Here is a 16,102-nt window from a genome sequence, read left to right on the forward strand (position 1 = left end):
TTTCCGTGTGAGAGGGATGAAGAGACTAGAGAACTACAGTACAACCGAGCAGCAACTACCACAGCTTGAGGCTGAAGCCGACGTGGAATTAATCTCTATTAACAGATATCTGCATATAAATGCTGAATCTGTAGGCAACGGAATGAGATTTAGGTACCGTTTGTAGTCCAAATAGTATTGACCAATCTCGTTTGAGCAGGCTTTGGTTGCATGCAGGTAAACAGCATTCATATGCATATGTCTATTCATAGAAATTAGCTGGAGCGTCTCAAGTTGCTAATCAGACTGGAAACAACGACCTGCACATGGAGGAGGGAGTCTTGGCTTAGATATCTGTTATCCGGATATCCGCTGGCTACACTGGGAGCCCTGAAATATCGGCTGTTGCCCCCAGAAGCTAAATCATCGTCAGACAGATAGCCGATGAGTTCCCAGATTGAAAGTACCTTAAAGTGCAAAACATTCGACTCCTGTTCAAAAAGCCTCAACTCAAGAAAGTCAATATTACGAATCATATTGTCGTAATATTTCAGTAAGTTTAATGTTGGTTATGATGCCTTCCCTGTCCTAGTTTCCAGAGCGTCAAAAGGCAACACGCCGCTCCAAACAAACAAACTCTGGACTTCAAACTGATGCGAACCAGCAGGTGACGTCACACTTCACTACGTCCATATCTATATACAGTCTATGAGTACAACATCTTACAAAGCACCACTCTATATTCTCAAGGTTTGTAGAAAATAAAAAGAAACATTTATTTTACGATCGTATTGTTAAAACACGACAGGATCCTGGAGGAAACTGGAGGATTATCTTAACTGGTGAATTTCATCTCCAAAATGGCCAAAAAAAAATTATCTCTGCTCCTCTTTTGAAACATTCATGACTGAATTTGAAAATTAAACGAAGTCTCTTAAACTTATCAATAATACAAAATGCGTATATATATAATTGATCTGCTTCAGTGATTATCAGAAGAGATTTAATTTGGATAAATGGACTTTTTTTTTTTTAATTGTTGTCTTTTATTTGTTTTTAACCCTGACATACTCTACATATTCTGACCCTTCACAGTAATTAATCTCTAAACCAAACTCGTGAACCACATTTTGCCTTCACTAAAACCTCATCAGTCATTCATGAATAGGTGATTAATCCTTAATGAAGCTTTCAGAGAGCAGAGAGTTTATAATTTAGGTTTTATGCTATTTGTTTATAGAGAAAAAAACTTCACAATCACACTATATTATGCTCCTATGTGACCTGAAACAGAAACAAACAAAACAACCATAATGATTTTAATGAATGTGAACAATGCAGCAACATTTTTGGATGGTGAATTTTAACCTGGAACATCCTCTGTATACAAAGATATGTTTCGGCTGTGAAAAAAAAAAAAGTTACAATATTTCGATTTTTGTATTTTCTGGGTCACTTTAGGAAAAAGTCATAAAATTTAATGCTAAAAAAAGGTGTTCGGGGTGTTTTTACTGCTCTCAAGTGTAAAAATGGATCAAATTTGACCTGAACATTATGTAAGAGTTAATGGATATAGATGTCTTTGTTCTGTCACAGTTGTTCAATACGTGATGCCATTTCCATTAAAGAATGAAAAAAAGCCACCTTTCTCTATCTGTGTGTGTGTGTGTGTGTGTGCGTGTGTGTGTGTGTGTGTGTGTATGTGTGTGTGTGTGTGTGTTAGAGTGAATTAGCGAGTGTTTCAGGTTCAAGTGTGTGTGTTTGACCGAGAGAGAGACATAATGAGTGAGTGAGGTTGGAGTGTTTTGTAAAGAGGGAGAGGAAGTAAGAGAGGCAGAAAATGAGTGTGATGGAGGGATGAAGAGAGAGAGAGAGAGAGAGAGAGAAGGGTTTGCGTGCTTGTCTGAGTGTGTGTGTGTGTGTGTGTGTGAAGGAGAAAGAGAAAGAAAGAGAGAGAGAGTGAGCGTCGAGAGCACTGAAACAGGAATAAAGCCGTGTACCGCCGGGACTTCAACAAGCACTGCGCCATTCTACCGACTCCATCTATCACTGTGCTCCAGCCCCAGCACAGCACAGTGTGTGTGTGTGTGTGTGTGTGTGTGTGTGTGTGTGTGTGTGTGTGTGATGAGGACGGAGTGGATACTACGGTCCAGAGCTACACTACACTGCATCATCACCGCATCGAGATCCGGTCCTGGGCTTCCTGCTCGCTCTGTGTTTCGCCTCTTGAGCTTTTAAATGGATTTTCTGCTTTGATAAAAACCTGATAAATCCAATTATTTCAGTACTTTGTTGTTTTTGTTTCTGATCCAGCCTCCGAGAGATCAGAGCAACAACAACACCGACTGTGGTCTTCGGCGGGAGAACGTCCAGCATCCACAAGTTACCCTGCATTCACAGAATGTGAGCTCAGTCGCAGCCTCCGATGACCTCTGACCTCTAGCAGTGACATTTTATTTATCCAAAACCACTTTTATTTCTCATATACTTAGTAAAGCATACGACACAATCTAATAAGATCATTCATTCGCATAATGAAGAAGTCTAAAAAACCTGGAAATCAGGAAAAAAAATGGGAGAAATCTCAAGAAGAGCGACAGAGGACGGATCCTTCTTTCAGGACAGAAATGCAATAGTTGCAGCATGTTTGAGTAGACAGGAAGTAGCAGAAGTAGAATTATGATGCAAAGTAGCGAGCAAGCAAGTTTCTTCTACAATATTGCTTCAATTTCACGAGTTAATATCGCAAGAAACGGAAAGATCTAAATTTGTAGGAGCAGTAAATGACCTCGGAGTGGCGTGTGAGCTGTCAGGTGATGAGTTTTAAAAAAAGATGCGATGAATGTTCTGTTTTTACGTCGCTATGGAACAAATAAACAACCAGATGCAGCTAAATTTTAATGAGAAATTACTGAAAAGTTAGGATGCAGGATTTTGTGCGGCTCTTTGTATGTAAACAGATCTGATAAAGGTTTCTTGTCTCCCCCCTGTTGTCCTCCCCTCATTCATCCCCCATCTGTCCATCTTCCCGCTCCCTCCTTCGTCCCTCCCTCCTCCTCCTCCTCGGTTTATGACGAGGAACGATTCTGCTTCTGCGGGAGGGAAAATCTGGAGTTTGTCCCGCGTGACGAGGATCTGCAGCAGCCGGCAGTTTCGACGCAGAGATGTGTGTCAGTGTTAGTTCAGGTTGGGATATCCTCCCTTCCTCTCTGCAGGTGCTTTTGTTTCTGTCCCTTCCTTTTCCTACATTTTTTGCTTCCCCCCCATTATATCCCTTTTCTCTTTCCTCTGTGTGTCTCTTTCCAGTTTTCAGTCCTTTCGCTCTGGTTCCTTTGCATACACTTCATACTTCCTTTCCTTCCTTTTTTCTTCTTTCAGAGGCTAGTGATATTCTTTTTTTTTTATTATTGTCAACCAATCCGATGAAAAGTCCAAAACTAAAGACAATATTTCCCACTATTTCCTACTTCCTTCTTTTCATTTTTCCTAAAAACGGCTGGGCACTGTAGTTCCTAACAAATGTTACTCAAATGAGACAAAACAGTGCATCTGTTGGGGACTATTTTCAGCTGCGGATTGATACACATTGGTTTCCCTTGTGAGTATTTCTGGCAGCAGGACGGTGTGTGTGTATGATTGAGTGTGTTCACGGTAATGAAGGAACATGCTATCCAGTGCGAGGATGCGGTTCATCGATGTGTTTTTAATAGTTTTTGGCGCAGAGGAATAAGATACACACACAGTACTTGTTAGTAGGATCAATACATTCCTTTTTTTTTATTCTGCCTTTTCTGACTGTTTGGTACTAAGAAAATATGGAATATCACCAGCTCTTAACCTTCAAAGTCCCTGAAAACTCCTCAATCTTAGAATCTGAATCTGATAACAGTTGTTGGGGGTTGTTTGTTTGTGTTGCCAGGGAGACGCCACTCTCAATCAAATGTAATCAAACCGCACTTACACTTGATGAGAGTTACGGTTATTTACTTTCGGTTTCAGACCACATGATTAGCCTGTAAAATTACAAAAAGCTCTGATGGTTAAGTCTGTAGCTGGAATTGTAGAAATGCTGAATCCAATTTGTGTTCCAAAAAGGTTTAAAAATGTACTCATATGCTGTTTAAAAGCCTTCTACCAGGAATACAGGCGGCTACTTCTGGAGAAATATTAAATTCTGTTGTATTTTAGGCAAATTTAAACACACCGAGTCGGACAAATATCTTAATTCCCCCTTAAAAAAAAGTCTTTTTCCTTCTGAGATCGTTAAAACCTGACTCATCCCCAGAAACGCTACCAAGGACATGACCTTCCCCAGTGGAAGCCGCAGATGGTTTACACAGCTGACAAGCTTGATGCATTTGGTGGATGAAAACATGACGCATGTATTTTATGGAGGTTAGAGAGTTTGGTGTGGTGCCTGTTTTTAGCAACAATCATGGATGCTGTGGGTGCAGAGATCACCTCTGCTGTCACACACACACACACACGTGCAAACACACATATCTGCTCTGTGAAGGTTGATAGTTCAGTTATATTAACACTAATGGATTTTCTGTGTAATGAATGAGTGTAAAATTTCCATCCCATCGCTTGCAAAACAGGCACGACAGCACGGCCGTCGCGTTGTTATGCAAATGGCCGCGTCGGTGATGCGCTCTTTCAAATGAAGTGTTGGAAATGGGAGACAGGTTCAATGAGGCGGAGAGAAATTTCTAAAACACTCAGAGGGCAGAAGGCTTTTAATTTTTGAAAGGGGAATAAAAATGAAACTTTGGATGTGCCGAATATCAGCGCCGCCGTCGTTGTTTCAATTAATCGTATTTTTTTTTACCCCGAGCCGAAATGGAGCCGCGACGAGATGTGACGTTTTCCATTAGCCGCCCAACTGTCCGCATCCACACACGAGTGAAGAATAAATACTATCAAGACATGTGTGTCGAGCTGTGTTATAAAGTGATATTAAGAATAATTGAGCTTACCATTGTCGTCTCAGCGATGGACCCGAAACTGTTGATAAAAATGTTGCAGGTTACGTTTACAGGCGGACCTGCAGAGAAGGGGGAAAGAAAGGGAAAGAGACACAAAAGTTACATTTCATCAAAGAGTTTTTCAACAAGCGGCATGACGCCCAGAAAACAGCAGGTACAACGATGTCATTATTCATCATCATCATCATCATCATCATCAGAAACATTAATAAAGGACAACAAAGTTTTTATTTCATGTTTTTAACATCGACAGGAAGTTGACAGTCTTGTCTTTGTCAGACATTTCCATTGTATGTTTAAGGAATTTGACATCTTGTGTGATAATCAGACTGAATTGCAGAATTGCTCCGTTATTCAGTCTGTCGTGTTCACTTTAGCTGTTGTCTGTTCGGGAAGGCAGATTATTTTGCTCTAGAGATTGCTGGCAGCAGTCGATCAGGGAAATAGGCCAAATCGACTGCGCTGATTGATTTTTTTTGGTCACTCGGGAGCAGCCGAACAAGCTGTACACATAACATGGACATACGTATAATAAAAAACTTGTTAGGAAACACCCAGCAGACAAAGAGCAATATTACATTTGAAATTGTGTTTATGTCCACCTGTAAGTCCCAATATTCACTCTGTTTTTAGCTCCGGTTTGGTATCCACCGACTCCTGAGGAAAATATCGGGCTCTTTAGCTAAAGTCTCCACTTTCTTCACCTGCTAGTCTCTAATTTTGTCTTTAGGTGAGTTTATCAGCCCTTGTTTGCAGAAAACAGCCGCTTGCTGGAAATTACGCTATTGAGAGCTGAGAGATTGAAACAGGAAGTGAAGTCGGGGGCTGTAAAACCAAAACAATGAGCTAAAAGGCTTCTCAGAGCTCAGGGGAACAGCAACGTCAGTCTTTGTCATTTGTTATAAAAGACACCTTTTACTTTACACACAAAATATATTGATTGGTGCAGCTTTGAGATTTATTTCTGGAAGTTAACTTACAACAACCTGTACAGCTGGGTTGATCTCATCCACGTTTGATGGCCATTTTGACTCAACAAGAAATCATCCTTCTTAACCTGACTTACAGAGCTCTGATTGGCTCGGTTGTTTTTCCAACAGCATTAATGAGCGTAACACAAGACCTGCTTGAACCACCGAACAAATGCAGGCAGGGAATCAGAGGTCGACTCTGAAATCTTCCCCGTTGATCGAAGATAAGCCCAAAAATTTGATACAACATCAGCACTTTATCTCATCCTTATTCTTAATCGTTCCTCTTGTTAAATCATATGAACTATTTATAGTATTTTATGTATTGAAACTGGACTGACAGTGTGTTTGTGTGCATCAGACTCTGTGTGTGACTCCATATTAGAGCAGCAGAGAAGACTTAAAGCTGAAGTGAGTTCATGACAGACTGCAGAAAGTAAAGAAAGTGAAAGTGAAACTTTCTGGTAAGTCGGTAGTTAATGCAGGATTTGGGTCTGCAGTGAATAGACCGATCCTGCTCTGGACTTAAATACTCCAACAATGTCTGACTGCCTGACGACAGCAAGTTTGTTGAGACGGAAAATAAATGTGTCAATATCTCATCACGACTTAAGAAAACTAGAAACGAGAAAATCTATTTCACATCCACTTTGAGACTTCAAACCCCCCCCCCTACCCTCCCCCCCACCCCCCACACCACCCCCCCCGTTGGTCAAACTCAGACAATATCAATAAACACAGTGTCATCATAAAGGAATTCATAATGACAAAAACGCTCCTCACTCTTCTCACAGATATGAGACGCTGCGTTCAAGGTTGTTTTCAGATGAGCGAGTCAAGGTGAAAGTAAATAGCATTCGAGCCTTTCGCAGCCGCTTCATTGATTCACTGTGTTACCGAGTTGTACAAACACAAATGCGATTACGTGGCGACAGGAGTGGAGTTGAAGTGGCGAGGACGGCCAAACGGACAGTGGACATGATATTGGCTTTAACAGATAAATCACAGTGAATAACCCTCAACCTCAGGGCGGTTTGTCTCCAGTATGATGATGACAGAGAGTCAATCGACCCAGTAAACTGCAGAACTTAAATTTATACACACATCTGACATTGAGACCGCAGGTGTCGTTCAACATTTTGGGAAATGTGCTTGTTGACTCACTGAGTGTTAGATACTACTCTCATGTCTGAGTGTTAGCAAGTATGGAGCTGGAGTCAAGAGGTGTTTAGCCTAGTTACCCCAGCTCTTCTTCAGGGAAATCTATTTATTCAGCCGCCCAGCACTGCTCTGCAAAGAATTTCTGGCTAAATGGCTGTAGCGACAGGAAGTCACCATGCCACAATGTTATTGGTGAAGAAATACTTCCAGCTCATAACTCCTCATATAACCACAAACTACTGTTTTTATGTTGTTTATGTGCAGGTTAAAAAGGCTAGCTGTTTCCCATGCTTCCAGTCTTTATGCTAAGCTAGGCTAACCCATGTCCTGATTCCAGCTCTGTCTGCACAGACATGAGAGTAGAATCGATCTTCTCATGTAACTCTGAAAAAAAACCAATTTCTTGCTTGAGTTTGCATTGCAATTTGCATTTTCTAAAAGGTAAAACTATTCATTTAAAAGCTTAAAACCTCACATCTAGGGGAAGGAAAAAACTTTAAATGCCTCCATGAATCCACTTAAAAAAGATTTAAGACATACAGATTCAGAAATATACAGTAGATTCAATAGACCATCATGAGATAAACTTTCCATATCAATGTAAGTCATGATTAAATTTTGTTTCAGCTTGTGTGACTTCAGTTCTCTTTTTTTGGTGCTTAGTGTCCATATTAATGCATTTTGGCTCGACTTTCCAGATAGTTAGCTTTGTGCTTGATGCTACTGCAGTCTGAACACAGTCTCTGGAACTCATTTAGTTTATTTCATCAAGGTTTACTATCATAGCAATGATTTACCAAAATAACTGTCATCTAATCTATTAGGAACCATCTTGGAGGCTGTGTTAGTATTGTGACTCACTTCAGAGCTGGTTCTGGGGACTTTAAATCTTCAGAATACACACAACAAGCAAAACAAGGAAGGGATCAAGGAAAACACTTTTTTTGGACATCTTCAAATAAGACAAATTGTGGACAGTTTGTTACAGGGATAGTCAGCAGTAGTGTCTATAATGTGAATTCCTGGATATTAAAGGTTCATCAGCAATTTTCTGTAGTCATCCCAGTAATATTTGTTGTTAAAGTCCCAGAGAAACAGAAGTCTTTAGCTTCTGTATTGAGCGTATACAGTTACAAGAGGGATTTAAATCAAATCCTTTGCATTTGATTGGACTGCAGAAAGTGGGCGGGGCTTAGAGTTCAGCATGATACGGAGCTGCAGACGACTGTTGGCTCCACTCACACCTGCCCTCACCTGCTGTTAGATCAGGAAGACGAGGGAGAGATGAAAGAATCAGACTCAGCAGCCACATTGTTTTAGAAATTAAAACAAAGTTTTTGCCCACTGATATCCAAACTCTCACCATATCGCTCTGTTAGCTACTAGCAGGTGGGTCGTAGCTACTCGCCCAAAGTCACGTTTGATTTGATGAACTTTTGTAAACGCCCCTGAGTGCAGGATGAGTCATCACACATTTGAAACCATTGTGAAAAATACTGATTTCTTGACATATATTTGGCATATAACAAGAGATACTGTAAATGAACAATTAACACAGGGACACATTATTAAAATTTGGGAAGTGGGAAAGTGTACTGAAGTAGCAAATCACATGAAACATACGCATAAGGAACCTTAATAATAAATACACTCAGAAGGGGTTTTTTCTCATGTGTTAACTAATATTAAGATTCACTAAATCTGTGGAGAAAAACACATTCAATTTTGTTCAGATTTTAAGTCATTATTCATACAGTGCTTTTTCCATTAACGCACAAGAGACTTTTCGCTGTTATAAAGTAATTATTTACCATAATAGCTCCTTTGCATGCCGGCCGGTCTCAAAATGCACTCGTGCATTTTTCATGTATAGAAACTTATTAGACAAAGTGTGATAGTTTATTCATTGTCTGCAAAGTAATTAGATTGGACACATTTTTGCAGTTTTTTGTAATCTGATTCCTGCGATCCAATTTCATTTAATACATTTTTTATTAGACTGTGTTTGAGCAGAGTTTTATCATAATATTGTATTTATTATAATTCTGGATTACCAAATGGAATATTTTTAATAAATCATGAGGCTGCATCACAGTCATATTCTGATACATGTTGATGCGACTTAAGGTCAAACTATGCCTCATGAAAACACACACACACACACACACACACACACACACACACACACACACACACGGATACAGAGTTTGTGTTTAATATCCCTGGCTAAACTCGGTGTCTAATTCCACTCGCCGGCGGCTAGCTGGGAATGAAGGAAGGGGTCTGGATTATTTTGATGGCCAATTACTCTCCCTGTCACAGTCTGAGGACTGCTGGAGGCCACTGGGGAGGAATATCATCTGAGAGTCATTCACATACACACACACACACACACACTCACTCACACACAAGCACGCAACTGTGGTTAAGCCATGAGTAGAATCATAGGGTTGAAGATGCACGGTTAAGAGGGAAAAAATCATTAAAGCTAGCCGGAGGCGATCGTTCCCTACGTGACTTACATGTACAGCATCTAATTAGAACAAACAATAGATTACTCACAGGACTGCGTGAGGAAAAGAGGATGAAGTAATAAAGATGGAAGGGGGGGTGGGGGGGGAAACTTTCTGATATTAAATCAGCCAGGTTTGCTTCCAATGCAGCAAATGAAACTGGCTGCAGATGAAATGAGTTTGTTCCAATGTAGCTAAAGAGAAATAGCTGCGTACTGTAGCTGGATGAGGAGAGCAAGACACTAAAACTGCCAGGGTAAGAGGTTCAATTACTTCAAAAAGTGATAGATGATAGTGTAACTGAAAGGATGTTTATATAAAAATGGTGGAGGCATTGTGTGGAAGTCTATTGTTTGTTTGAGACAGCTAGACGGTACTTTCAAATCCACACAGTGATTCATTTATGTATAAAACACATATAAATTGCATATTCAAGCTTTAAAAAACTGTTCATCTGTCCAGATTTATGATGACCAGCATCATATCTTCTACCTACAATCACCTCATGTAGAGTATTTTCCTGTTAGCAAACACAAGTGATAATATAGCCAAGCAGAAAAGGTACAGTAGCCAGGATGTGCCAGTCTGGGGAGTGAAGCTGTTAAATAGCTTAGATATATAAAAAAACAGGCTTACATACATTTTGTTTATACTACATTTGGTGTCTGTATGTGGACGTGTTCGCTTTTGTGCAGTTGGCGTGTACAATCATAAATTTTTGTACACAGAAAGACACAGAAAGTATCATTTGAGTTTAAAGGTGTCAGTCTGCTCCAAGTAAAGAGCATGTTGGATGTCTGAACAGCGTCTGGAACCCGCTCCCTCCACACCTTTCTGACATCTGAACCGGGAGGGCTTTAACTTTATGAAACTGACTATCCGACATTCAAGTAAGTAGACTTTAAAGGACCAGTGTGTAGGATTTAGTAGCATCTAGCAGTAAGGTTGCCCCTCCCATTCAAGCGTGTTGGACGGTTAGGTGGCTGCGAAACATGTGAAACCCGTGAAAGGTCCTCTCTAGAGTCAGTGTTTGGTTTGTCCATTCTGGGCTACTGTACAAACATGGCGGTGCAACATGGCGGGCTCTGTGGAAAAAGCCCCACTCCCCATGTAGATATAAAGGACTCATTCTATGATAACAAAGACACAATGATTCTTATTTTCAGGTGAGTGCAACACTATGAATTTAAATGAATACCATATCTTACCCTCATCTATAATGACTGGCTTTTCTTACTCTATAAGCAGTTTTGCCTTGGATAACACGGCATATGAACATTGTCTTTCGAGGAAACCCCTGCCTTAATACTCTACTGTGCAGCTGTTCATAAGATATTTTTACTTTAAGGTTTGAGGACTTTTCATAGAAACAAAACAAACACATGAGCAGATAGATCTTAACTGTTTTCCACTGTGACTGGATGTCCCCAAGCATCCAAAAGTTGTTGCATCCTGCTGCAAGAAGATGCTTATTATGATAAACTTGGGGAAAAAAACAAATGCCAGAGCTAAAGTCCCTCAAATTTACAAGTAAAGAAACGGTTAGTTAATAGTATTATTTTTAAAAATGCATTCAAAGTAGGCACCTAAATCTTGCAAAAACCTACGTCTCTGTTGAGTTTGAAAGTGCACCATCTGTTCGCATTGGAACAAACAAACTAGGTGCGATTAGCAGATAAATAGACTCCAAAACCTTCCTGGTAATAATCACTACGGCTGGACCACTTGACAGTAGCTGTCGGATGTATAAAGGCTCTACAAACCCGGTGGGTAACATGCTCTGATATGTCTGAGTGCATCATAGTGTTTATCCATAAACCAGCTGGTATTACATTATCACTGTGTTTTTTTTTCTCAGAATGGCTTTTCAGGCCTAAACTCAAGTCCCCTGACACATTTCCTCTGCATCCTGGCTTTGTTTAAAATCCCCTCCTTCAAAGTCCTCTCTCGCTCCGTGGCAGGAGGGAGGGAGGCGAGTGGAGGGATATCATAATTTGTCTTTTCTCTTGACGTTCCTCGCAGCGTGTGACGCAAAGAACCTGAGGGGGGAGGAGGAGGTGGAGAGGCTAATACCCCCCCCCGAAAACCTCCGCCTTCTGCTTCTCTCCCTCTTTTCTTTACCACAGCGGTTCATTTAATAACCATCCAGTGAGGGAGAGAAAGATAGAGAGAGAGAGAGAGAGAGAGAGAGAGAGAGTTTGCTTTATAGCTTTCCAATAAAGACAGAAGACGGGGGTGCAGCAGAAAAAGACAGAAAGGAAAAAGAAGCGACAGCTCATTAACTGTCATGGAGGACAGGCTGGCAGTGTGAGTCAGAGGCTACTGTAGCTGCACATTTACTTGCCTCGGTGTGTATGTGTCAAACGGTCTGAGCCACACACACACACACACACACACAGACACGCCTGTACGTCTATACCCTCATTGACATTATGCATATCGACTCTTAATTGAAGATTTTATCAGCTGTAGGTCGCTAACTGACTAATGTTAGCTCCAGTTTTTGCACTTTTTCCTCATTTACTTTTGGTTTTTGAAAGGCAGCGTACTGTAATACTGTATCCAGAGCTTCACATGGCCGCTCTGACTAGTTAGTCTTGTTAAGCCAGTCAGTCAAAAGAGGCCTGAGCTCTCCTGGAAGCAACAAAAATCCAAGTCTGGGAGGTTTGGTCTTGAAAAATTGATAAATAAGCATAAGAAATACATCAAATCTATTTAAAAAGCTAATGTCCTGTCATCGGTCATTCTAAATGTGCGCGTGGTGCGACTTTATCATCTGTCAATAATGTGCGTAACATGTAATTATCGGGCGTGGATTCGGTGTCAGATCAACACGTTCACATACGCACAGATCAACACCTGAACGCACACACATAAACATGGAGAAACACAAGGAAATGATTAAGTGACAAACACACAAACTCATACAACAAACACCATTGAACATAGATGAGAAAGATAAACGAGTAAACGTGCTGATTGAATAAAGACACTTAATTAAGGAATGTGCATTATATACATAAACACACACACACACACACACATACACTGAATTATCTTCAAGGACGCACACTAAATTAAAAATGCACAAAATGAACAGCCAAAATATACACACACAAACAAAAATACACCCAGGAACAGACACTATATATGCTAAACTGTAGAGATGAATATGCAGGCGCAGTCAGGCATGAATGAACCACACAGACACACACATACGGTATGAACGCGGCTTACAAACACACACACACACACACACACACGCACAGAAAGAAATAAAACCTATTAACACTTATTAACATATAGTTCTGCATGGATACATATTGTCAACACGCCTCATTGGTTCTTGATCTTTTGCAGCTGATAACATTTAACCATCTTACACACAGTCATTGGTCTCTGCCTGTTCTTTAAGTTTGTCCCTGCTGGCTGCCGTACATCAGATTAACACAAAGCAAACCCACAGCCTCATAATCAAAATGTGAAATAGTAGTAGCCAATACTTAAAACTGCATTAGCAATTTACTTTTAAACTTATTAAACTCGCTAAATCATTAGCGCTACCTTTCAGACAGAAACAGAAAGGATGAAATGTTTTTTTATGAGAAATGAATCTAAATTATTCCGACTGTTCTTATGAGACACAGTTCAGGTCCGCTATGTGAGCTGAAAACTTAATTTCATTGAATGTACACACACTCTCAAAAACACACAAACACAAGCTGACACACACACACACACACACACACACACACACACACACACACACACACACACACAGAGAGAGAGAGACACACGCTGAGGAGGCCAATCAAGGGCAGCGAAAGTGCTGAAGTCCTGCTGAGGTGTGTCGGCACGAATAAATCCCCCCCTTCTTCAGCTGAACTCCACTTTCATTAAAAACAAGTGACAACAGCAATAAAGCAGGGCGAAACAAACGAGTCGGCTCGGCTTCTCAGCACTTCTGCTAACTGCAGCCACTGCAGCCTCTTACTGTATAAATGCTCTAAACATCCCCCGGAGCTCTCAGACTCTACGTGTTTGATTTAACCTGTAAACTGAGCGCAAAACAAAACCTTTAGAAACAATTTATACAATTCTGTTGCTATGATAAAATACATTTGATTTTTTTTACTGATGCTGATGTCAGCAAACTTAGATTTCCTCTCTTTTTGAGGAAACTAGATGGTTGTAATACATCTGAACTTGGGATTGGATGGCTTTAGAAATGTCTTTTTTAATTAGCCTTAATAATAATTAATAATAAAGCTACGTGTTTGTGAGCTTTCTCTACTTCATGTTAAATAATCAACGCTGCTGCTAGCTAACCAGCTAACTGAGTTTAAAGCCTTTTTGCTGACATTTTTTGTTCAATATTGCTGTTAAATGCAATATAGTGTTAAGTGATAAGTGTCATTCAATTGTAGTTGCAGATAGTTACTGATAGGGAAGATGGTTTGATCATAAATATAGAAGCCAAAGCAGATGATTGCTGGTAACTGCTTGATTTGCCGTGAACATGAACATTGTGAAACCTCAAACAAATTGACTGCAAATACATTTCACACTCACATTAAGGTTCTTCTCTTTAAGCTTTGAATTGTATCCATGTACATGTTCAGGAAAACACAAACTAACTTATATGAAATAAATTAAGTCTTAACAAAATTTTCACCAAGCTGTTCATGTACTCATTTCGTTCTCTCATGTAAGTTTCAAGAGAACGTTTTGACATGCAAAAAATGGTAATTGTTATTAAAGGATACTGTAAATAGAGGTATTCTGCCTTTTCAGTATTTTCTTTTAAAAACTGAAGTTCATGGATGTCATGGCTGCCATCGCCGCCGTTAATTTGGCAGGACACATTTGTTGTATGTTATCCTCTCTGTCTCTCAACATTTCCTGTCTGTGTATCGCATATATATGTTTTTGGTGGAATATAGTGAAATATTGCTCGAAACAGACTCCAGAAAGTCCATTTCTTTATTCAAAAGACACAAACCTACACAACTTTGCTCCCTGGCAGTGATTCCCCACTTTGGTTCTCCTTGGAATCTTTTATTTTCCAGAGTTGCACTCTGTGGTCATCGTCATCTACTCATTTTTCACCTCGAAGCAGAACTGACATAGAGAAAAGAGTGTTTGGTGGTTATCCAGGAAGTAGATAGGTCTAAATAGAGATGGTATGAAGATGACAGCCTGATAAACCTGCCAGGGAACTGCCTGTAATTGCTTTTTTAATGATTAATAGTTCGGCGGGTTTTCCGCTCCCCCCCTCAGCAGACTTGGAACGTTTTTCCGGTGTCAACTTAACATCTCGTCCTCGTTGTGATTTTTAAACTGACACTGGAACCGACGCCGAGCTGTGGATTCAAGACATGAGCCTGTGGGAATGTTTCTATATCATCTCTAACCTCAAATTAAGTTCAAGCACTGGTGAAAACATGACATATTTTGGGTTTCTGCAGCTCATCGCTGCCCCGAGATAAAGCTTCACGTTCCAACCAGAGCCTCTCAATTTACATGCGCTCATGATACTGGAAGGTGTTTTGGATTAAAGCATCTACTAAACAGCAGGTTATGCCACGTCCACCAAACGCCATATGTTAGGATGATATACCAGGTGCATAAAGACTGCAGGGAGCATCACTATTGCCAATGCAGAGGAGAATCTCCAATACAATGATGCCCAGCTGATACTTAAAGCGACTACAGTATGTATAGCTTTAAAAATATTCTGTTGGTTTGTAGAAAAATGAGACAATACCAGTAAAAATGGTGCAGTGTTATCAACAATCAAGAAAAGAGAAGCATCTTTATAGTCTGAAATAATGAAACTAAGTCTTACTCAATCTTTTCCGACTGGCTAAGCGACAAAGATCGTTTTATCATCTACTGGGACAAATGAGAAAGCAACAGAGTGATCACAAACACCACAAGTACAGTAGGACTCAGCTTGTCAATAAATATAGTGATGCTATCGTAGCTGAAATGCAGAAATGTGATTATGAGTATATATGTGCACTACAAAGTGTCAGGGAGGAAGTTGGGGTGGATAGTTTAGAGTACAAAACTTTGAACTTTGACTTTAAGGAACAAAGTTTGAATCCCGTCTTTTACCAACAGTCAGTGTTCGTTTCTTTTTAGTTATGAAAGCAATCTGTCTTCTGATTAAACTGTAAGAAAATCAGAAAATGCATTTCATGTCATTTAGGACACGGTTGAATACTTCATCTGCTTTACAAGTCAAAATCCAGCAGGATCCTTCACTTCAGTGTTACTTCTGCCAATAGATATCAGATATTAGATAACACGTCGCTTCAGCACGCAACAACAAAAGATGCATCGTTTCTCTTTGATCTTTGATTGAATTCTAGCAGCTTGGCACTACTTGTTTCAACACGGCAGAACAGTCTCTCCAGCTTCAAATCATGGCACCGTTGCAATTCTTGCCTCCTCACCAACCTCCAACGGGGCTCGGAGGTCTTAT

At 40.2% G+C, this 16,102-nt stretch overlaps 1 protein-coding gene across 1 annotated transcript in view; it reads right to left on the reverse strand.

The window, feature by feature from the left end:
* Window positions 1–16,102, reverse strand: part of glra1 (glycine receptor, alpha 1) — a 128,204-nt gene that overhangs the window by 56,107 nt on the left and 55,995 nt on the right. The window contains exon 3 of the mRNA XM_044363245.1: window positions 4,959–5,026. Within this exon, the coding sequence (XP_044219180.1) occupies window positions 4,959–5,026 (68 nt within the window). The remainder of the gene's footprint in view (window positions 1–4,958; window positions 5,027–16,102) is intronic.

This window comes from Thunnus albacares, chromosome 10 (genome assembly GCF_914725855.1).
Source record: "Thunnus albacares chromosome 10, fThuAlb1.1, whole genome shotgun sequence".
Taxonomy (NCBI): Eukaryota; Metazoa; Chordata; class Actinopteri; order Scombriformes; family Scombridae; genus Thunnus; species Thunnus albacares.